Raw genomic sequence first — 22,869 nt, forward strand, 5'->3', positions numbered from 1 at the left:
TTTTATAGGAAAGTTTATGCTGCAAATATTGGCAGCACTGTGGAAGTTTGTGTGCTTTCCCATGTCAGCATGTGTTTTTCTCAGGGTTTTCCACCTGCCTCTGTGAATGTGAGCATAAATGGTTGTCTCTGTGTGTGTGTGCTGTAGCCCTGTAATCTCTAGGCAACCAGTCCAGGGTACACCCCACTTCTCGCTTAATGCCAGTTGGGATAAACCCCCCTGCGACTAACCCTAGCCCAGATAATGGATGGATTATGCCACAAATAGCTAATATCAACAAATTATTGCCCCCATTAAGATGTTTATGTTCATAGTGTACATTAAAGTGATACTGTACATACCTTTTGAAAGTGAAAGGGAGATATTAAACAAATGGGCTTGCAAACTCACTCAGCTGTTGGATCTTAAGTTTACTTTCACTTTACTTTAATCGTAGTTTGTTTTCAGCGGAGGCTGCTGGTTTTCAAGTCAGGGCTGTTGTTGTGTCTGTCAACATCAGATGTCTGTCTATTGTGGTTTAGCCCAGTTGGACCATCTCTGGATGGATGGTTATGCCATATCCAGATTTGTTTCAACACTTGCTTTGGGAAAAATAGCAGCAAGCAGTGACATTGCTTTCTATACGGTCCACTGTTGTGGGCTTCACTGAGGATGATAAAACCAAAGACAGGATGGAAAAAGCCTGACACAATGTTTGGATTGTTCCCATTTTTTTATTTACAAGGTATACATTTTTCCTGTGAAACACCAACATTATCATCAAAGCCCTCTTGGTATGTTTACTCCTTACTGCATTTCTGCTACGCCCACTAAGTTCATGTTCCAAAATAACCCAACAGATGGAAATCTGTCAAACAGTGAAAGTTTGCTGTCAGATGAATGTGACTGCTGCTGCAACTAATACAGTAAGTCAGTATACCTCTCAGTCCCACGACACTTAAGTGTGGAAATGAGTAATTGAATATTGCCGTCCAGAGAAAGGAAGAAACTTATAATTTCACTGACAGTTTGTATGTGTATTTCTGTATGTGTAACCTGCTCCATATGATAATTTTAGGATAAGCACAAAACTACAATTGTTTTGCTTTCGTTGTGTTGTACTGTGTACTTGTGTGAATTGACCAAGGACTTGGTACTGATGTTAAGATGCTGACTAATTTGGATGTCATACGTTTCAGTATCATAAGGATAACCCTAGTATACATATCCTCTATCACTGACCTCAATCCAGCTGAGTGTCTTTAAACCAGCTTCTTGAATGTAAAGACGGCTCCACACTGATTGTGTATTTTGATGATTTATGTAATGTTTCCTCTGTTTGATGATAATCTTCACAGCATTTGCAAGCATGATTGGAGACGTGGTTTTTTTTGACCAGTAATTGTCACATTTAAACATATGAGGTTCTAACAAATTATTAGATGAGATTTAGGGTTGGGTAATATTGAAATGCACCTACTGACGATATTGCTTTTAGAAGAACAATGATACATAAAATTGTTGTCTAAAAAAATGTGCCGAAGAGAGAGACACACACACACACAGATATATCTTTGAACACATATGCTACAATACTCATAAGAGGCTATAAGGTGGCCACAATGTGTAGGCAGTATGCACTATTTTACACAAGGACATGCTGAGATAAATAAATCATATTACTTAACTTGTGAGGTTATTTTTATTCAGTAACATTTTTAACTCCCCTTATACAGTCTTGCCACCACTGACTGTCACGTTTATGTTTTGTTGCCTTTGTGGAAGCCCCGATGATTGAAGGTTCATTACTCACTGTGGTAGGAGTTATGGTCTGGCTGCTCTTTTGGATGGTGAGTTTTTAGGTGGGAGCCAAGATTTGTGGTCTTGAAATCTTTAGTCCAGACTTGTTTATGTTTACTGTTCTCCTTTTTTGGTTGAGTGTTCAGTTTGGTTTAAAACCAAAAAAATTGCCAAAAAGGAGCATTTACATTCTTTTGCTAACTAGTGTGGACATCTTTCCTTCTGGTGTTAGGGCTACGTGGGTAATTACGTACAGTGTCTGACGTATGCTATCGTGTTGTATTTTCTATTATATGCTATGTGTTACAACAATGTGGTGAATCTTAGAGAAAGCAAGAGAAATACTAAATATAATGTAACAAAACATTTATAGGAGGACTTTAATATCTCCCTGTTATTGTGGACACGAAAGAACCATTATCAACCAATACCGTGTTGAATGATAATCTCATCATATTGCCCAAGATTAGATTATAATGCATTTGGTTCAAAGCTGATCATGAAAACCTTCTTCAGAGTGGGCACTGCAAGGGCAGTTTTGGTTTGGTCAACTTGCTCTTAACTAGATATAAGTTTCTTTTTGTTGAACTTAGACATGTGGAAATAGTCACATTTACTTGCAGACTAAGATGAAAACCACAGGTTATGTGGGCTTAGAGACACGTGACTCATTCATAGCTTTTATTGAATGGGAATATTCCAAGCTTGGCTGCTTGAAAGCCTTTACGTTTTTTAGGGAGAGCCCTAATTCAGTCACTGCAAATAAGAACCTTACAGTCATGTCTAACGTTTCAATAGAACATTAATAAAAGATAGTAAACTTGTACATTTGGAAATATGCTATGTTCATTGATTAATATTGTTTCTGGCATGTGGTAACACCACAAGAGCACAGATGAGACAGTACTGGGTGTGTTTTTTCTGATTTCTGTGTTTTTCTTTGTTGTCAAACTTTCAAACAGTAGCTTTCAGTTTGTGTGTTTACATGGTTAGGACCCTCCTTCTGTCAGTCTCCACCTTTTAAGTAGATAGACAAACCAAAGGGAGAAACCTTAATGACTTGTAGTTTAAAACCCAGTTCAGACCAAAGACTGGCGATGAGATGAAACCGTTTTAGAATGTTGCAGTGGTGTGAACTGGCCAGTCTAAGCTCGACTTAAGCCGGCTGATGGTGTCACCTGCAATTCCAAATAGTCGGAGCATGGTTTTAGAACAGAAAGCATGTCACCTGTTTCAGATTACTCTCTCGTAGACAGCCAGCTTTTTGTGAAGTCCGCTGGTCAAGTCAAAATGACCACAGATAGCATGTTCGCTTGCTGTGGAAGGTGCTTAGTCCCCACCGAGCCCTCTGTGTTAAATAAATGAAGTAAAATCTAAGTTGATATATCTCATATTATAAAGAAGTTACTAAACACTTATAATGGAAAACTCCATGGCAATGCAGCAGCAAGTAGTGAAAACTGCTTGAACTGCTGGTTATTTCAGCATATCTCTTTTTCAATTACAAAAAATACAAAATTAGAGTGTAACTTAGAAAAATGAAATGAATCTGAATGATGTTTGTTATCAGAACTAATTAGCTTAGTCTATTTAGTCAGTTCAGTCAATCAGTCAGTCCACTGATCAATCGTCACATGGAATCATATATGCGGTACAACTCCAGTGAAATGCAATTCCATCAGCTCTGTCACCTTTTGCATTTATTTCTTTTTTGCCTTCTCTTACATTTTAGACTGCTGCTTTGTAATTTTCCACATTCCAGATGGTTCTGGTGGTCCATGGCAGAGTCCTGCACGGTTCCATTTTTGAAAACCCTCACCTGCCCATACTCATAAAGCTCAGATCAGACCAGTTACCAGTCATTAAACACACACAGGCTAAAGTCACTCACATTAAGCTGGGTTCTCTGTTCTAAATAAATCCAGCGGAGGAAAAGTCTCTTTCACTGGCTGCGTTCGATGACGGGATGTAGGGCTTGGTGATATGGACAAAAATTCATATCTCGGTATTTCCAGGCTGACTGGCGATTAACGATATATATCTCTGTATTTCTATGCGATGGGCTACATGTTTTAAAAAAGTCATTTTCCATGGCCTTTCAAATGACTCTAGTGCTGGAAAATATTTAAGTCTTTTCATTTCTTTAGGCTGTTAATCTTTATGCACAGAGCATCAGCAGAGATGCCAAGGGACGGAAGGAGTGAGAGACACTTTGTCCGTGTTATATTCGTCTTGTATATGAAATGTCTGTGTTGTTGCTACATTTTTTTTAAACCCATCTGTCACCTGAATCCAGGCACTGTCTTCATGTCACAAAATAGACTACAACTACCAAGAAGAACAGCAACACACTATGATCCACCTTCCACACAACTAGCAGCACAGCGCTGAATTGCATGTGTGCTGCGGTAATTTCACTCATCTCACAAACTGATTTAGCGTAGCAACATATACACCGATGTGGCGCTGTAGACTTATTAACAGACGGATTAAACAGAGCAGCTGCTCTGTGTCTCTCTTAGTGTTGCTCGAGAACTTGTGAGTGGTGGGGCAGAGCTGTGCGGAGAGTGTGAGGGGGGAGAGATGCACACTGGTATGCGATGTAACGCAACTTGACCCTATATCGGTATAAATGGTGCTGTCTAAATTTATATCTTGCTTGAAAGTATATCAATATATCGTACATAGTTGTTATATCGCACAGTTCTACTGGCATGGCGAAAAACATTCTGAGCAATCACTGCCAGGTTAGGAAACATTTTAGCATGCTACTTCTACCACCATAAAACCTCAAAAGGTCCTCCTTGGGTGTCTTAAACTCAATGCAGGCTGCCACCTCATGCTCAGGCTGCAAAGTGTCATTACTGGAGTCCTCCATGTCAGTGACGAATGTGATGACGGGATTTATGATTCAACTTGTGTCATTGACTTTCAAAATAAAAGGAATTGCAGCTTGATAATACTGTTTAGATGTCAACATTTTACACATCTTTTCATTTTTTTATTCTGAAAAATAAAAAATAGATTTTTGTTCTCGCCCGCTGTCTGCCTGCTTGTAGTTAATTTTTACCTGTGAATTTATACAGAGATTTTTCCCTGTTGCACAGCTTTTTGGGGGTACCCGACCTGGTGCAGGACTCGGGTCCATGGTTTTTGCTTGTGGAATGATTTGACTGTAGTTTTGGGTGCAGTTGCTTCTGTTGATTGCAAATTAAATCCACCACAGATGTCATAGTTGCTCCTCCCAACCACAGGTAGCGCTGCTCTGCAGCTGCCTCTAAACGGCATACAACAGTGATCCAGAGTATTTATTTCCCTTGTGGTGCAGGGCGAGCAGGAAGGGGACAGCACTTCACATTACCACTGTTACACTTGTCCTTTTTGACCATAAAGCACCACCCCCCTCCCTTCTCTCGCCACAGATCAGTGTATAGAGGAGTCACCTGGTTAAATGCTGTCTGTTATTCCAGTATTTGGCCAAGTTTGGTGAAACAAACTTAGGTACAGTTTCTGATATCCTGTTGGGAACTGATGCAGGCACAAATGTTTTCCGATGTATTATTCAACTCTTGCACAATGAAGAGCAGGGTGCTAGTTTTGCAGAAAGATCCATGTGATCTGGATCACAGCAGCTGTTTGATTCCTCCACCCTTACCACTGTACCTTTCATGTAGATATTGATGCAGAGATGTTATTGCTTGCCCATGTAGTCAGATTGTAGCTTGTGTAAATTTCTCCATCTTTTACTCGATATTTACTGATGTTTACATTTGTAAACCTCAGCCTGGCCAGCTAGCAAGTTGCAGGAGGTGGGATTTTCCAGATTGGTGAGTTGATTTCCTCATCCAGAAGACGTCCCATGACACCAATGTCCAACACTAACCGCAAAAGCACTACCAACACTTGCAAAATTGACGTAAGAGCATAAATTAAGCATAACTTTAGCACACATTTAGTGGAGCTGAATGGAAGACACCTGGAAACGTCTGTGCCAACGTCTTAACGAATTACAGGCCAAAAAATCAAGAGATCAATCTAGCAACTGATGCTATCAGAGTAAAAAGTGACCAGTCAGACTTTTTTGGCTTTGATTTGTTTGGCACAAGATGGTAGACCAAACATGGTGAATAACTGGGGTTTCCCTGTATTATTATCTCAAATTACACTCCACCAAAGATAAATGTCACTGACATGCAGTGTTTTTCTGGTAGTAACTTTGGGGCTCCCTGCCAGCCTTTCTCCTTCAAACCTCCTGACTCTGTCTACTGTCCTCTGTTTCTGTCACAGCTAAACCCGGCGGTCGTGTCAGGTGTCAGTACTTTCCTGCAGTGGACAAGGTGCTTTTTGTGGACGACTATGCAGTGGGATGCAGGAAGGACCTGAACGGCATCCTGCTCCTGGACACAGCTCTCCAGCCTCCAGTGGCCAAGCCTGAGGACATGGTTCAGCTGGAGCTGCCGGTCACAGAGGTAAGACAGGACTGCATATTTTACAGTTCAGAGAGACACCAGGAAGCTTTTTGCACAAATATTTGTTGTCACCTGATATTTGACACCTGTGTTTAGCCAGGATTGATGTGTTTACACTAAGCCTTTTGTTTTACCATCAGAATGTATGCCCTTGGTTGGAATTAACTGCTCATTCTGAGTTAAATGAAATAGAGCCCGGCCTATATATTGATAATGTCAGTTTGAACCTCTGAAATGCTCAGAATATTTTCCTTGTCAATCACATCAAAGTTTTAAAAGAATATTAGACATGTATTTCATTAATCAATCCAACATGAGGTGATGACTGCATGCTCCCTCTTTCAAAAATAAGATTCATCAATTAATCACTGAGGATCTTGAATCACAACCTCATGTTAGTGAACCCTAACCCTCAGCTACCTTCCACCGCATTTCATCAGGTGGGTCAAATAAATACCCTGCCTGAATATCCGAGTCTACAAATACACTGTATGTAATCCTCTGTACTCATAATATATGATGCCGTTTATGTAAACATTCAGCTAGTTTGCAATGCAAGACAAGAAGGAAGTTTTTTTTTGGAGACATCTAGAGCACCCCCACAGATACCCAGAGATGGAGACTCTTCTGTGCTCAAGTGACGTCACTGGTATGGGGAAGAACAGCAGATTTTAAAGCAGCCCCCAGAGAGAGCACTATAAAAAACATGTTGTTTTATGTCACACTATACCCCAAATTTGGATAGATGAAGTTGATGCTACAAATGGCAAAGTTATAATTCAAACATTAAGTATCCCACTGATTTAACAACAAATGAAGATGTAACTGTTTTAATATCTTGCTCTAACTTATGGTCTTTAGCTGGTGTCAGTACTTTAACTTCAACTGACATTTGGACTGCTTCCAGAGTGCACAATGACATCAAAACTGATTTTTCCTTATCAATGGGCCATTGCTACTAATACTTTCAGCTCTTACACCTATAGTGACATATAGCCTAAAACATTAACTGTATCTCCAGTGCTTTCCCTTCAACCAACATTTCCGGTGCTTTCATCACTTAATTTTTAAGATGACACTTTACCAAGCATCAAGCATCACCAATGCAAACATAGAGTCCGCCTTGTCTCACCGGAGTCCTGCGCTCTGCCGGTCTGCCTGTCAAGTACAACAGGTCACTCCAACATGCCACGCTGGAGCCAGGTCTCTGCCAAGATGTGGGCACAACAGTCTTCGATTTTCCATAGCTGGGTCACACTGCCTTCAGTGGTGCTTGGTCCATCTGGTCTGGCTGGGTAGTTGGAAGATACCATGGGTAGTGATTGTCTTAAGGTCCACTGCACTTAATCCAGTCTCTGTGCTTGCTTTTCCGATGTTGAGAAGTGTATCTCTGTCATAGGCCATACGTGCTCCAGTAAGAAAGGCGAAAAGACAAATAAAAACCAAAATCTGGCAAAGTTCATGAGAGCTACTTTCCACTGCGTCTGCAAGTGCAGCTGTCACCATGTTAATTATTAATTGGTTATTAATAGACAGTATGAACAGGAGGAATAATTACAGTAGGCAAAACTTTTTTCAGTGTTCACATGGGCAGCTTTTTAGACAGACTCCTTGAACACTTTTGTTTGACCTCAGAGATACACGCATTGCAATTAGTAAGAAATATCAGTAAAACCTTCGTGTGCAGACAGTAATGTGACTAAAGTCACATTATTATATATCAACTAGCATTACGACCCATGAAACCATTCATTGTTATGAAGGCAATACCAATGCCTGACTCAGGCAGTTCTAACTATAACTAATATATTTATGGGTGTATGTGTGTTTCTGTGTCTTTTCAGGCCCAGCAGATGCTGTCAGCTTGTCAGGAGAAGATTGATGTTTCTAACACAGAGGGCTATGAACTCTTTATCACCCAGCTCAAAGAAGGCCTGAAGAATACCTCACACGAAACGGCAGCCAATCACAAAGTGGCCAAGGTTAGTCTGACAACCTTTCACAATGTGCTTTTGTTTTACTGTTGCATTCTGTGTGAATAGAGTTCTACTGTTTGTGCTCATATTAGCTGTCCAATAGTGATATATTAGAGATATTTCATTTGGGTATTAGTGACACCTGAAGGTCACAATTAATGTTTCACTTTATGAGATGTCAAATGAGAAGATCATATGAGAGGAGCTGGTCAAGTAAAACTAAAAATGCTTCCCCACTCTGGGGTTGTTTAGAGTAATTTATTATACTTGTTCTTGTGCCTTTGGTTTCTCTGGCCCCCCTCAGCGACAAATAAGAGCAGCACTCATTAACCAGGGTTATAATTGCACTGTAATTGTACTATTATTCCAAATTTGACAAAATTCTGAATTTGATTGGAGTCATGTAAACAGCATATTCCGCTTGGTTATATCAAAGTCCCTAAAGTGCGGTGAGGTTTGTGGGCCGTTACCTGCCACAAAGAGAGAACTGTGAACGGCTCGTTTCTCCTCTGATACGCCACATACTGTGTGCCGCCATGGCTCGGCACACAGTATGTGGGCAGTCATGACACCAAGTTATTCACCTGGAGCTGGACTTCTCCGTTGCCAGTAAGCCGTTATCATGCGCAGATGACAGGAATAGTGTTGTCCCGGTACTGTGACCCTGTTCAACCCACAAGTGGATTTGCCGGTTCTGCTGCTGGTTGAAATCAGTACCACACAGCGTGCAGATGATTTTGTCATTTATAAAAAGATATATCTCTTTTCTATCATACATCAATGTGAATTTGCGGTGACTGGACATAAAATATCGCAACATACTTCAAAAACAGCATTTTCAATAAGTGATGAACATAGGGGACGTCAAAATAAATAAATGAAATAAAAATCAACCAGCCACCCTGCTCTCCTGACTACACTGAACAGTCCCTTCATAAGTAAAGAACAGTCCCTAAAGTGCGGTGATGGTGCATTTGCAAAATGAATGTTTTGAAGGAGCAGCAGCGGCGTCAGTAATTGCCGTGTTTAGCAGCCGCCGCAGCTACATAGCGGAAACACTGGTGCATCTCAATTGGGTTTTTTACCACAATTTGCAGCACACACCATCTTGCCCTGTGTATGGTCAGCTTTGTGCGTTGTCATGGATGCATTGTACACAAACCAACAGTTTACAAGGCTGGTGTAGAGATGCATGCCCTAAGAAAAGCCCACATTTCTGGTCAAAAGGAGAAGCACACCTACTTTTAAACATTAAGGACACCACAGCAGGAGCAGACAATATAGTCTGTTGCCATCCAGTGCATTTTAGTTTATTTCTGTCATTTCTTTTCAACTTATCCACCTCAAATACACAATTCATCAAATAAATGTGTTATTAGCCTTCCTCACGGGCCAGCTTCAGCGCAGCCCTGTGTATGGTCAGCTTTGTGTGTTGTCATGGATGCATTGTACACAAACCAACAGTTTACAAGGCTGGTGTAGAGATGCATGCCCTAAGAAAAGCCCACATTTCTGGTCAAAAGGAGAAGCACACCTACTTTTAAACATTAAGGACACCACAGCAGGAGCAGACAATATAGTCTGTTGCCATCCAGTGCATTTTAGTTTATTTCTGTCATTTCTTTTCAACTTATCCACCTCAAATACACAATTCATCAAATAAATGTGTTATTAGCCTTCCTCACGGGCCAGCTTCAGCGCAGCCCATATGAAGGCAGCCACTTTCCTCTTTGCCAATCTCAACTGATGTTGTTATAACAAACTATGACCACCACGTCTAAAGCTAGATTGAGCAGGAGACTGGTTGGTCAATCCTGTTGTGGATCCTCTGCCTCTGTTTGACCAGTATAAGGGCATTCTCTTGTGGCTAAACAAAATAAACCTGCTAATGAAGACAGCTGTGTTCACATTACCCTCTGAAAACAGCTGTACTTACGGTAATAATATTAATAGCGTGTACTACAGGTATGCCTGTCTATGATGTTGAAAGTCCTTGCAGCAAATGGGTGACACTTTGACAGAGTATGTTGGTATAAACATCCCAGTCTGTGTCAGTTTGTGATACAAGAACAGTGCCAAGATAAAGAAAGTGAACCCTTTGGAATGACCCACATTTATGCATAATTCATCCATAAAATGTGGTTCAGTCTTCATCAAAGTCACTATAATAGACTGCGGAAACTAATGTAATAACACTCAAATGTTTATGAATTAGCATATTTATTAAATAATTTTAATATTAAGAATCAAAATGGGGGAAGGTATGTAAACTCCTTCACAGTTGACCTCTAAAAGAGGTGCTGCAAGTCAGACGTCTTCAGAGAATTGATACTGTACTTAGTGGTTAGTCAGTGGTTAGCTGTGTCTTGTTCTGTACAAAACACATGAAACATATTGGTTACTGACACTCATCTCCTCCCAAGCTGATGTGTAGCAGTCCTCATTCACTTGAGTGATCAGAATATATCAGATTAAGCAAGATGGCAAAAATAAAAGGTTTAGAAAAGGGTGAAAGAGAACCTTCAGGTCACAGTTAAGGACCTGTCTAAAAGTGTCTAAGTCACGGAGGTTGTGCTTGATGTCTCAGCAATAAGAAAAATATGCAAGACAGTGGTGCTCATGGAAGGGCACTATGTAGGAAAGCATGGTTCTCCTTTCAGATAAATTGATAACAATGTTGCATCTCATATCGGTAGCCTGGGTGTTTTTTTATGATACTGGGACAGTGTTCTGTGAAAACTTCAAACATAAGACAATATTGTGTTTCAGAAACACCTTACAATACAGTAATTAACAAACCAATAGCTCTAACATCATCCTTAGGTGACGCATGTATTACGAACACTGTGATGTTTCGAGTAAAGATGTCACAAAGGACAGTTATGAAACAGTTTTTTCCTTCACTCTCCTTAAATATATTCCTTGTCTCTGTGATCTCTTGCTCACCTCATTCCTTCAGTGGGCGACAGTGACCTTCCATCTTCCCCACCACGTGCTGAAGCTGGTGGCCAGCGCCATCGTCAATGAGCTGAAGAAGATAAACCAGAACGTAGCTGCCTTGTCTGTGGCCTCATCCATCATGGACAGGCTCTCCTACCTCTTGTCAAGCGCCAGGCCAGAGCTTGGGGTGGGCCCTGGGCGCTCTGTAGATAGGTGAGCAAGCAGGGGAACAAATGATGATTTGTTTTTTGAAGGATAAAACACTTAAACAGTTCAACATCCCAAGACCCACTTCATAATGTACTCTTCAGGTCTCATTGTGACTGATTGTAAACAATGAGAAGTTATGCACAAGCCAATCAATACAGTCTATTAATTCTTGTGCCCAATGTAACACATAAGTCATTCATGTGTCACAGTTATCAATGTGAGAGCATTATCTATTATTTTGTGCACACTCATTATAATTAGTGGTACGGTGATGTAGTGGTTAGCACTGTCGCTTCACAGCAAGAGGGTTCCCGTTTTGAACTGGCAGGGACGTTCCAGGTTTTCCAGGTTCCTCACATACTACAAAGAAATCTAGTTTAGGGTAATTGGTGACTTTAAATTGAGGGCTACATGGATGTGTAATCTCTGATACACAAGAAAGTTTCACATATCGTCCACTACAAAACGGGAACTTGGACACATTCCACACCAGCATACAGAATACTGATCATGTTTCTGAAATGTGTTGTTCTCTACAGATCTTTGATGTACAGTGAGGCCAACAGGAGGGAGACTTTTACTTCGTGGCCACATGCTGGGTACAGGTGGGCTCAGCCTGATCCAATGGCTCAAGCAGGGTTTTACCACCAGGTAGGTTCTGAGTGAACTCAGAGGAGCACATTAGTCTGTATAGGTATATACTCTGTTTATATGTCTGTTTGCTCTCATGCACATTATTTGCATGCAGTTAAAGGGCTGTTTGCCTGCACAGTAGAGCATGTTGGTGTTTCAGGTCACTGTAAGATTATTCAGCTATTCAGTTAAAACCCATGTGCTTTGGTGTCATGCCAACCACCTAAAGCTATAGTAAGCTCTGCAGAGTCATCAGTGTCTGTGCAGAGGAACAATAAATGTTAATGTTGCCATCAGCATTAACCATTAGATTAGATCTGATTCAACATTATTGTCATTGTACAGAGAACAAGTATTGAGACATCAAAATGCAGTTCAGCATTTAACTAGATAAGCAAAACTAAGTAAAGTGCAGTAATGTGCAAACTCAGGATTCTCCAGAATAAATGTGGACAGTGGGGAATGCAGCTGTGTAAGTGTTTGGAAGCTCTATTGATTGTCCCTGTCTTTCCACAGCCTGCCTCAACAGGGGATGACAGAGCCATGTGTTTCACCTGCAGTGTGTGTCTGGTCTGTTGGGAACCTACAGATGAGCCCTGGTGAGTAGAGATTAATAATTATGCATCGATTTTGCTTCTGTAACACATCAATGATGACAAATATCTCTCCACTTCACCCAGGTCTGAACACGAGCGACATTCTCCCAATTGTCCATTTGTGAAGGGCGAGCACACACAGAACGTGCCGCTCTCAGTGACACTGGCCACCAGCCCCGCCCAGTTTCCCAACAGCCCCGACAGTTCGGATAAGATCGCCTGTTACGGCTTTGGCAGCTGCCCGCAGTTTCTGGCTGCTGCCACCAAGAGGGGCAAGATCTGCATCTGGGATGTCTCCAAAATGATGAAGGTTAGAGCATCTAAGTGTGACTACATCTGACTATATCATTAATCTTGTATTTTACTCTCAAAAATGTTAGTGACAATAAATGAAACTATTGAACATAAACTCAAGAGTGTGTTATTGTGTGCTGAACAGGTGCACTTAAAGTTTGATATCAATCCGTACGACCCGGCCATCCTGAGGCAGCTGATTCTGTGTGGTGGTGAACAGAGCCAGCAGACACTGACAGAGTCTCGCAGACCAACTCTGGCCTGGCTTGAGGAGTCATCCTCCTGCTCTGACCTGCCCAAGCTAGAGGGAGACAGGTAAAACACAAACACACAAGCACACCCCTGCCAGGGTTTTTCCTTTTGGCAACCCCCAAAGAGGTTTTAGCCAGTGCCACAGGAAAAATGATGAGTATCGAGAATATAAAAAGCAATTCAAATCCCCTTAGAATAATTTATCAATAGTAATTTATCAAACAACTATGGAACCAGGAGAATAAATACAGTCTTAGAGTTCTATCAGTCAACTCCCCTCACATCCACAGCTGCTGCATTTTACACGTTTCTGGTGCTGGATGAGCCAGCTGAGCTACATTGTTTTGACTGAAGTCAGTGCTAATGGGAGACTTCTGTGTTGGGACAAGCAGAATCCCTCATGCAAATGTCCACTCGGGCAAATTTAAAAAAAACGAAAAAAGTCACATCTAACATCATGTTATTTGAACTGCACACTGAATCACTGAAGTGGAGATTTTCCAGCTGATCTGCATGCACGGGTCTGTCTCATCACAAAGCGTGAAAAGGACTGATGAGAAAAACCTGACGTACTTGACGCTATAGAAATTAACTCTGGGGTCAATGTCCCTCAATGTCGTACACAATGAAGCGGCAACCTCCAGGGCTGAAAAATAAAGCCAACATAGAATTACCCAAATCTGCAATTCTCTCCTCAAATCAAAAGGTGACATCATGATCAGCTATGTCCACCTTCGTTTTACTGTTATGTCGTGTACTTAACTGTAAAAGTAATGAAGGTTGATAGTGGTGCCGCTCAAACCAGGGCTCTGGTGCAATTGTATTCCTTTCAGAGGCTTTGTAATCCAGCCCTGAACTGCTTGTCTTTTTGGAGATTTTGGAAAATAAATTCACGCTGAATTTCTTCTGTTAATATTTTTCAAATTTTGTTTTTATTGTTATCCATCCCAGTGTATGATGCCTTGGGTTGACTCTGTTGACCAGTCAGAGACTGTGTTTCTGATTTTGTAGCAGCTCTGATCTCAGAATGAAATGAATAGCGACCATCCTCTTTTTGACCTAAAATGTTCCTGCGACCACCTCAAACTGGACAAGTACTGGACAAAACAGGCACTACAACAATGTTTAAGTTAGAATCATCCCAGACATGTAATTAGTACCTGTTAATTGTATTATTTGTACATTGATAAATTATAATAATTGCCCTTTTGATTTTGTTTATTTTTTAGTAGGCCCAAATTTTCTTTTTTGGACAAGTAAGTTTGGGCAAGTAAAACAAAAATCTTGATGTAAAGCTGTGTAATTTTACGTCTAGCACACAACAATCTGTTGTTGTGTGCTACACATGTGAAAGGGCAACACTGGAAGATGTCTGGACCTATTATTATTTTTTATCGGTTTTGTTAATTGGAGTTACTCGAGCATAATGGGTAAGTGCTGGGCGGTATGGCCAATTTTATTTCACGATTTTTTTTTAAGACTCTGGCAGTTTCATGTTGTGTTTCATGTGCTATTGTTTTATTTCTCATTTTTTGCATGACTTGATTTTTCTGTGGGTTAATAGTAGCTTATTCTACTGTCCGAACTATATAAAATGCCTGTAAAAGCATTTTAATGCTATCTCACACACACACACACACACACACACACACACATATATATATCCTGAAGGCTTTGATTTCTAGAGGATTTTCTTGGCCCCACAAAATCAGTCAATAATGAAGAAAAAATGATATGAACAAAAACTTCACTGCTTTCTTTTCAGAACAAAATAATGATAATGATAATAAAATAGTAATTAAAGCCTTCAGTATTCAAAACATGCTGTCGTGCGTAGTCAACCCCCAAAGGCCCATTCTGAGCCTGCACACCCACATATTTACATAAAGTATATTCACACACACACATTATTTCTCACAATAATGATATTATAAGTGGCTCTATCTGCAGTGTTATCTGCTGATCCACTTTTGGTTAAAACTGTTATGTACCTCAAAGTGAAATCCAGATGAACACATAAATAATGCAAACAACCTCAAGGTGCCACACAACAACAAATCCTTGAGGCTGAAGTTGCTATGGAAACTTGAACCATGGTGTACAGCAGAGAAGGCAACACGTAGCGTAACTCAGAGGCATGTAAGCCATGCTTTTTTTTTTAACCACTTCTTCTTTTCCAGTGACGACCAGTTGGAAGATTCAGACAGTGATGAGCATTCCCGTTCAGAGTCAGTAACAGGTATGAAGACTTCACTGTGTCATTTCTAAGGGCCATGTGGATACGTTTAAAAACACATCTCTTTTTCTCTCCATGTTAGGCCTCATTGAAATAGTGTTTTCAGTCACTTGTGTTGGGTTCTAGACAGGAAAAACCTCAGACCTCTTCTCTTGCTTCTGTTCCAGGCCAGCAGTCCCAGTTCGAGAGCATGGATGTGAGCCTCGGGGTGACATCGCTGAGTGTGCTCCAGCAGCCAGAGAAGCTCCAGTGGGAGGTGGTGGCCAGTGTGCTGGAGGACACAGTCAAGGACCTGGAGGAATTGGGTGCCAACACCTCACTAAACCAAGCCAAGGCCCACAGCCAGGCCAAAGCAAAGGACAAGGTCCCTGACCACCACAACATTCCTTTCCCCTGCCTGCTGGCTGGAGGCCTTCTCAGCTACCGCTCAGCATCCAGCACCCCGATGGCTGGACCCCCACCCACAGCCCCAGCTACAACACGCAGGACCACAGATGGTGCCCTCAGGACCACAGATGGTCCCCTTAGGACTCAGGGCACTGAGCCCTTTCACCCTGGGCCTCTACAGGACTTGGGCCCCATGGAGATAGAGACCTGCAACCCCCAGACTGCTGCCCAGGAGCAGGGCTTCTCTAACCTAGTAGGTTCCCAACCACCAAGCCCCTCTTCTCTGCCGGCTGTGCGCAGGACTATACCCGTGCTGCTGCTGTACAGTATCAGAGAGGTGGATGATAAGTCCTCAGGGCAGGTGTTTGCTCAAATGAACAACTTAATGAGCAAGGGGCTCCACGAGGAGGGCTTTACTGTGCCACAGATTATAGAGATGGAGTTCGACACACATGAGCAGCTTCTTCTTCAGGATCCTCCCATCACTTACATTCAGCAGTTTGCTGATGCAGCAACTAATCTGGCAGGGTTAGATGGTCACGTGGACAAATGGAGCACACTGGCTGCAGCGACAGCCTCCAACCCGCCTCGACCTGGAGCACTGGTGCAGTGCTTAAGGCTTCCCAAACAGCTGGAAGAGGAGAATCTCTATGTGGACTCTATCACGCCCTGCTGGGATGGTGTGCACCTTCTGGTCGGCTTACAGCCGTGTGGCGCTGAATCTTTAAGTGCTACAAACCAAGTGGAGGCTCTCAACAATCTCAATCGCCTGCACTCTGCCCTCTGCAGCCAGCGTAAAGGAGACCCCCTACACTCAGTGGCCAATGGGGTTGAAGGCCACCACTCAGGGGGATCACCGCCTCAGACACCTCTCATTCTGCCCCCAGGAGACCAGCAGCAGCAGAGGTCTCCAAGTGGTGCAAGTGGAGGCTATCTTGCACTCTATAAGCTGAACTACTCCACCCGTATTGTCACCTTGGATGAGGAACCTATCAAGGTGCAGCAGATCTGGGACCCTTGTGATGCCATCACATCTCTTATATTGCTTCCTCCAGATGTGCTTGATAGCAGGGAGGATGACAGTGAAGAGGCTCCAGAGGAGGCTCTCCCCTCTGGGTCAAAAAATGGCTCATCTGGGTTTGGAATGTGCCCAGCAGGCTCTGCTGGCTCTGGAACTGGGACTGCATGTGGAGCAGCCACAACCAGCAGCAGCGCCACTGTCACCAGCCCATCCACCTCTTTCTTGAGCCACAAAGAGTGCAAGCGGTTAGAGGTGGCAGGTCTGGGCCACCTGGTGGTGACCACACGGGCCGGATACATTATGATACTGGACCTGTCCACGTTGGAGGTCCTGGCCAAGGTGGAACCACCTAAGAAGGAGGGGTCAGCCGAAGAGACAGACCCCTTTGTCTCAGTTACCTATTGCTCTGGGACAGACCGCCTTTGTGCCTGTACCAAAGGTGAGCGTTTCCTTCCTGGACCTGTTTCCCTGCAGACAGCAGTGCTGCTGACTCCTGGGATGGATGGGCTAGCTTTAACCCCCCCTTCTCCACCTCTCCCTACCATAGATCTATTGTTTGTCTTTTTCGTGGGGATTGGAGATCTTTAGGGGGAGATAGCAGGTCAGCAGTATATGCCACAGGGAAGTGGTATACATTATCTGAAAGCAGGGAACCTTAAGATTATTTTGAGATGCAGCCTAGCACTGTGTGCCAAGATTTTCCAGACATAAATCTGTAATAAACATTGTGTTTTGGTGAGACACCTTTTCTAACTTTCTAACTGAAAGTATATGAGGACCATTGGCCTTTTTGACTCAGTTTGAGTTTTTGAAATTGTTACGCTTGAATTGTAGTTAGCTTCTTTGATCTGAGGTTTCTGGTATTGGGCATGCTTACTCACTGTCACTTTGAAACTTGAATAGAACTGAGCCATCGTTAGTGTTATTGGTAAAGCCTGTGTCTTTTTTACTGCAACAAGTCAAAATGTCTGCTGTGAAAAAGGCCTTTCACATGCTGAATTTTGTCTCATAAGTTGTTGCAGCAACTTTTGGCTCGATACCATTTGTTAAACAGATTTGGTGCTAAATTTAAGCATTATTTTTTACCACTTCAGAATAGATAGAAATGGTAAAAAATCCCTCCAAAATATCACACCAAGACACCAAGACCTTGAGGAACACCATAGAAAAATCCATGTAGTGATTTGGTATCAAAAACTTGAGTCATTTGGAGATTTCTGTAGGATTTGCATTTTTTGGTGATTGGACTGTGGTCACTCCTGTTCTGGAAACAGCTGAGAATCCCCCTTATTTTCAATATACCTACGAAATCCATCCATTCTCTGAATGATCGGGATCTCTAGTTTGTGGCTATAAAGTTTCATGAGGCGGTGTTTATTCTAGAGGTCACAATAGGTCATTTTATACAGTGACATACTTGCTACTATGAAATGCTACTGTGGGGGCTGACATCAGCACACATAAATGAAATTGGGCTCATTAAATCCACAAGAGTCTCAGCTTTCCAGTCAGACCAAATTTTTGTATTTCTGAGGCTGTTTATGGACCTTAGTATGCAGAAATATTCAAATACAACAGGCAAAAGTAGCACATTAGTACTGCATGTAAAACCCTGCATGTTTTTTGCCTAAAGCTACAGTACATTGGAATGGCATAAAGTGGACATGTCTGTAAAGGGGAGACTTGTGGGTACCCATAGACTGTAAGCACAGACTATAAGCACAATAGTCAGTTACAGTCTGTGCTGCAGTTCATTTGACATGAACTGTTGTGCGGCACATGCGTGTAAATTTGTGCAGGATCGTGACTCACTGGCCGGTCAACAGCCGGTCGATTGGTGCATCTCTAGAAATGATGTTTGTCCAATAGTGAGTACAAAGTAAGAGTAAACATGAAAAGTAATGCCAAAAAACAACCTTTTACTTCTGTTAGAAAGTTACACAAGGATACATGTTTTTCTCAACTTATCTTTATGGGGACTCAGTTTATTTAGCTCACTGTATGTATGTATTTTTGTGGTTATGCCCCTGCAGTTAGATGAGTTGATATTCTGTGAATAAACTGAGGTTTGCGTTGAATGGGAAGTGAGAGAATTTGTAGACACTCATTTTGTTTTTTTCCCCTCCTCTGAAGGTGGAGAACTTCATTTCCTTCAAATTGGAGGTGTTTGTGACGATATAGACGATGGAGACATGTTTATTGATGGCCCCCTTTCTAAAGGGGCTGATCTGCTGCTTGAGGGGGCCAAGCCCTCCTCCAACCCTTCTAGCCCCGGGATCACAGGTAACACTGACACAAAACACCCTTTGTCACCCATTCCTCATACTGGTTTGGCATTTCAGACCACATGCTGTCAGTGGGAAAACCAGACACATGTCAGTGTTCAATCCTTTGGTCTATCTGTGATATTTTTAATCTGATGTCCAACGATTGTCCTCAACTTGCCTTTGGACAGGAGTGGACCTCCTGGTGGACCAACCGCTGACAACGGATAACCTGATGTCACTTGTGGAGCTGACACGCTTCGAGACGTTGACCCCCCGCTTCTCAGCCACAGTGCCGCCGTGCTGGGTGGAGGTGCAGCAAGAGCAGCAACAACGACGCCACCCACAGCACCTACACCAGCAGCACCACGGAGACGCAGCCCAACACACCCGCACCTGGAAGCTTCAGAGTGATAGGTAACTTCAACTTTATTGTTATTTTCAGGCAAAAAGAGTGGGTTGACGTCTGTAACAGTACTTCTACAGGAACAGGGTCTTTCAGTATCACATGTAATGGGTTATAAGCACACTGATATCGCTAATTAGACTCATATTTCCTACACATTGACATTGTTGTTTGAAGGTAAAGGGCAGTTTCTCCACAGTTAATTTACTGGAGGGTTTGCCTGCAGCCATTTCTACATGATGCTTTCTTGAAACCAGCAAAAAGTATTTTGAAGAGATCTTCATCCTGTTTGATGAGTTTATCTGGATCTGATATATAGGTTTGGTATAATAAAATAATATGACTGAAGAGCAAATATAGCAAAGTGAAACACCAAATGACAGAATCTTTGGGCTTTTACTTTCAGTTTCTCTAGAAAGCATGTTTACAAACAGTAACAGGTAATCCTGCATAATATGTCTTCAGTAAACTTTTGAAGTGTTTTTTAGGATCCAGACTCTTAGATGTTTAGTAGAGGGGGAGTCCCATTTTACATAAAATCCCCTTTGCAAGTCAGCATTGGAATAACTAGCCTTAACAACTTATATGAATATTTGGATGGCTCCTTCTCTCATGAGTCATCGGCAATGCTTAAATTGAACATCTGTACACTTGGTGACCTCTATTGTCTTTGCAGCTCCAGCTGGGATGAGCATGTGTTTGAGCTGGTGCTGCCCAAGGCCTGCATGGTGGGACACGTGGACTTCAAGTTTGTCCTGAATGCCAACATTGTCAACATTCCTCAGATCCAGGTCACTTTACTGAAGAACAAAGCACCTGGGCTGGGCAAAGTCAGCGGTGAGGATGCTGATTATAGATGTATTCTTTCTGAAAGCTTTTAATGACTGTATACTGCACTGTATGTGATATTGTTTTTCTAGGAGGGTGAAGCCATGACCCGCCTGTGAGCTGCTTTAGTCTGCCTTACTCTGCCTCTGACTGGATCACCCTGACATTTTTACCTTAACAACTCATACCTCCTCTAGCCTAAACCTTACTGCTAATCAGAGACCGGTCATGCCTTTTTCCTCCTAGTAAAAGAAATGTGCAGACAGTACTGCAGATACACATCCAGGTTGGAAGGTTGTTCATCAGGGTAGTTTATTTTTTCCAACTTTGGTCTTTCATGATGTTCTTTTTGTCTTTCTGCTGTCAGCTAAAATGAATTTGGGCATTTTGAAAATGGAACCTCTTCCTGTGTCTAAATCTTGCCTCTCATGTCTTTAACAGAAACAGCGGTGGACAGACAGATCTCCTTTCCCCTCTCCAACGTCCTTCATGCTAATGGGGAAAGGAATGGCCAGCCTCTGCTGCATGACTTTGCAGAGGACATCCAGTTCATGGACATAGAAGAGACATCAGGTAAAGAATACAAGGACTACTACCTTGTCATTGAAATAGGGTAATAAATAGCATTTATGTCCTTAATGCCTTACACTCGCTATTTGTGCTGACAGAGATCATTTTGCACTATCAGTAGTTTCCAAATTCTTGAGTCAATGTTAGAAATGTCACAACAAATAAAATGTAAATTAGGTATGTTTCCATCAGCTGGGTGAAATGAATGTCTACCTGCGCAAAAGATTGCAATGTTTGTAAAAACACATGGGGGAAAAAAGAGATTGGCTCTCTAGATCTTAGTGCTGTTCGTCAGGTCTTTTGATTCAGCTCATATGAGATAATATATCTTGTTTTCTGAAGCCAGATGTTGACAGTGAATAGCCGATAAGGGGTCTCTTTATTTATAGCGGAGTCTCTCCTACGGGTGCAGCAGTGTGTTGGACAGCTCTGGGGAAAGATATGCAGAAGACTATTTAAAGAAGGTCCTTTGCTGCCTAATTTCAGTATGTTTAAACCCAGATTAGAATTGTTGTGCAGTGTAATTGGACCAAACAGCTGATCTATGATATACTGTAATATTTGCTACATCCTTATTTTTTTTTTACCACATCTATTTGTGGCAGAAACTTGGTATCAGCAAAAGGAAAAACAAACACCTCAAGGGAGTGTAAAACCTGCTTTGAAATTTTGTTAAATTTTGTCACTTCCATCCAGATTTTCTAATTAGATAATCCTCTTAAAAACAATTAGATAGAAACACTACTTTGTCTTTACCCATTTGAAAAACATCAGCAAATTTCCAACAAAACATCAACAAATTTCCCCACTGTATTTTTTTAAGTTTCTCATCAAAAACTACATTTTACAAGATTACAGTGAACACATCATGAGAACGTTAGAATATACCTTTGCACAATACTTTAACGGTTTAATGTAACTCAATGCAACCTGAGCTGTTACGATTGTGACAACTCTACTCCCACTAATTTTTAAGGGCAAAAGGTTGTTCATCATTCTGAAACTTTTAAATATGTGTATTATCTTCTCTGAGTATTATGTTTTGTGTATTTTTTCTATAGGCTCCATGCTGTGTCCATTCCTAGAGGACCACAAGGAGGACATCCTGTGTGGTCCAGTGTGGCTGGCCAGTGGGCTGGACCTCTCTGGCCACGCGGGCATGCTCAGCCTCACCAGCCCCAAGCTGGTCAAAGGTAACAACAGTCACATCTCCTGTTTTCTGTGAAGTCACCCACTGATCTCTGACCTGATCACAACCTGACACTTAATGTTCTGTGCTCAGGGAGATGCTGTTAAGAATCAGCCATGAAGTTGTGAATGTTGTCAGTGTTTCTCAGTTGTTCCCTCCACTGCAGGCATGGCAGGAGGGAAGTACCGCTCCTTCCTGGTTCACATCAAAGCAGTGAGTGACAGGGGCATGGAGGAGAGCCCTCGACCTGTGGTGAGAATGCCCAGTGCCAAGCCTCAGGGTGCCAAAGCCCACTCACTGTCCACCCTGCTGCAGCGGGCTCAGGCCTCCAAGGTACAAATTCACAGCTTCAAGTCTTTTAAAGATAGGTTCATATTTTTTCACATCTGTCTTAAAACAATACTTGCATGCTCAAATGAACATTGAAATTGTTTTACCTTGCTGTAATCATTCCTCCTGCTCATTCTGACCATTAAGAGACTTCCTTCTAATGTGCTTTCATGTAAGTGCTGGATACAAAATTCACAGTCCTAGTTCAGTCCAAACATTTACTCTGAAGTTTATCTTAGTATAAGGCTTCAGTCATCTGCAGGTTAGTGCGGGCTTAGTCTCTCTTTATATCGATGAGCCACAACATTAAAACTACTGACAGTTGTAGTAAATTACATTGATCATTTCATTACATTGCAATGTTCTGCTGGGAAACCTTGACTCCTGGCATTCATATGGATCCCACTTGACACACACCACTCACCAAAACACCGCTGTAGACCAAATACACCCCCTCATGGCAACGGCACTACTTGATGGGAGTGACCT

The 22,869-nt window shown here is 42.1% G+C and overlaps 1 protein-coding gene across 7 annotated transcripts in view; it reads left to right on the forward strand.

Annotated features, from left to right (window-relative positions):
• Positions 1–22,869, forward strand: part of birc6 (baculoviral IAP repeat containing 6) — a 143,689-nt gene that overhangs the window by 2,484 nt on the left and 118,336 nt on the right. For all 7 annotated transcript variants that reach the window (XM_049601143.1, XM_049601146.1, XM_049601149.1 and 4 more), the window contains exons 2-16: positions 6,067–6,248; positions 8,093–8,230; positions 11,184–11,377; positions 11,914–12,025; positions 12,524–12,606; positions 12,688–12,913; positions 13,043–13,212; positions 15,330–15,388; positions 15,553–17,232; positions 18,927–19,076; positions 19,249–19,474; positions 20,140–20,300; positions 20,733–20,864; positions 21,923–22,054; positions 22,217–22,383. In XM_049601143.1, the coding sequence (XP_049457100.1) occupies positions 6,067–6,248; positions 8,093–8,230; positions 11,184–11,377; positions 11,914–12,025; positions 12,524–12,606; positions 12,688–12,913; positions 13,043–13,212; positions 15,330–15,388; positions 15,553–17,232; positions 18,927–19,076; positions 19,249–19,474; positions 20,140–20,300; positions 20,733–20,864; positions 21,923–22,054; positions 22,217–22,383 (3,812 nt within the window). The remainder of the gene's footprint in view (positions 1–6,066; positions 6,249–8,092; positions 8,231–11,183; positions 11,378–11,913; positions 12,026–12,523; positions 12,607–12,687; positions 12,914–13,042; positions 13,213–15,329; positions 15,389–15,552; positions 17,233–18,926; positions 19,077–19,248; positions 19,475–20,139; positions 20,301–20,732; positions 20,865–21,922; positions 22,055–22,216; positions 22,384–22,869) is intronic.

This window comes from Epinephelus fuscoguttatus, linkage group LG16 (assembly GCF_011397635.1).
Source record: "Epinephelus fuscoguttatus linkage group LG16, E.fuscoguttatus.final_Chr_v1".
In the NCBI taxonomy this organism is placed as follows: Eukaryota; Metazoa; Chordata; class Actinopteri; order Perciformes; family Serranidae; genus Epinephelus; species Epinephelus fuscoguttatus.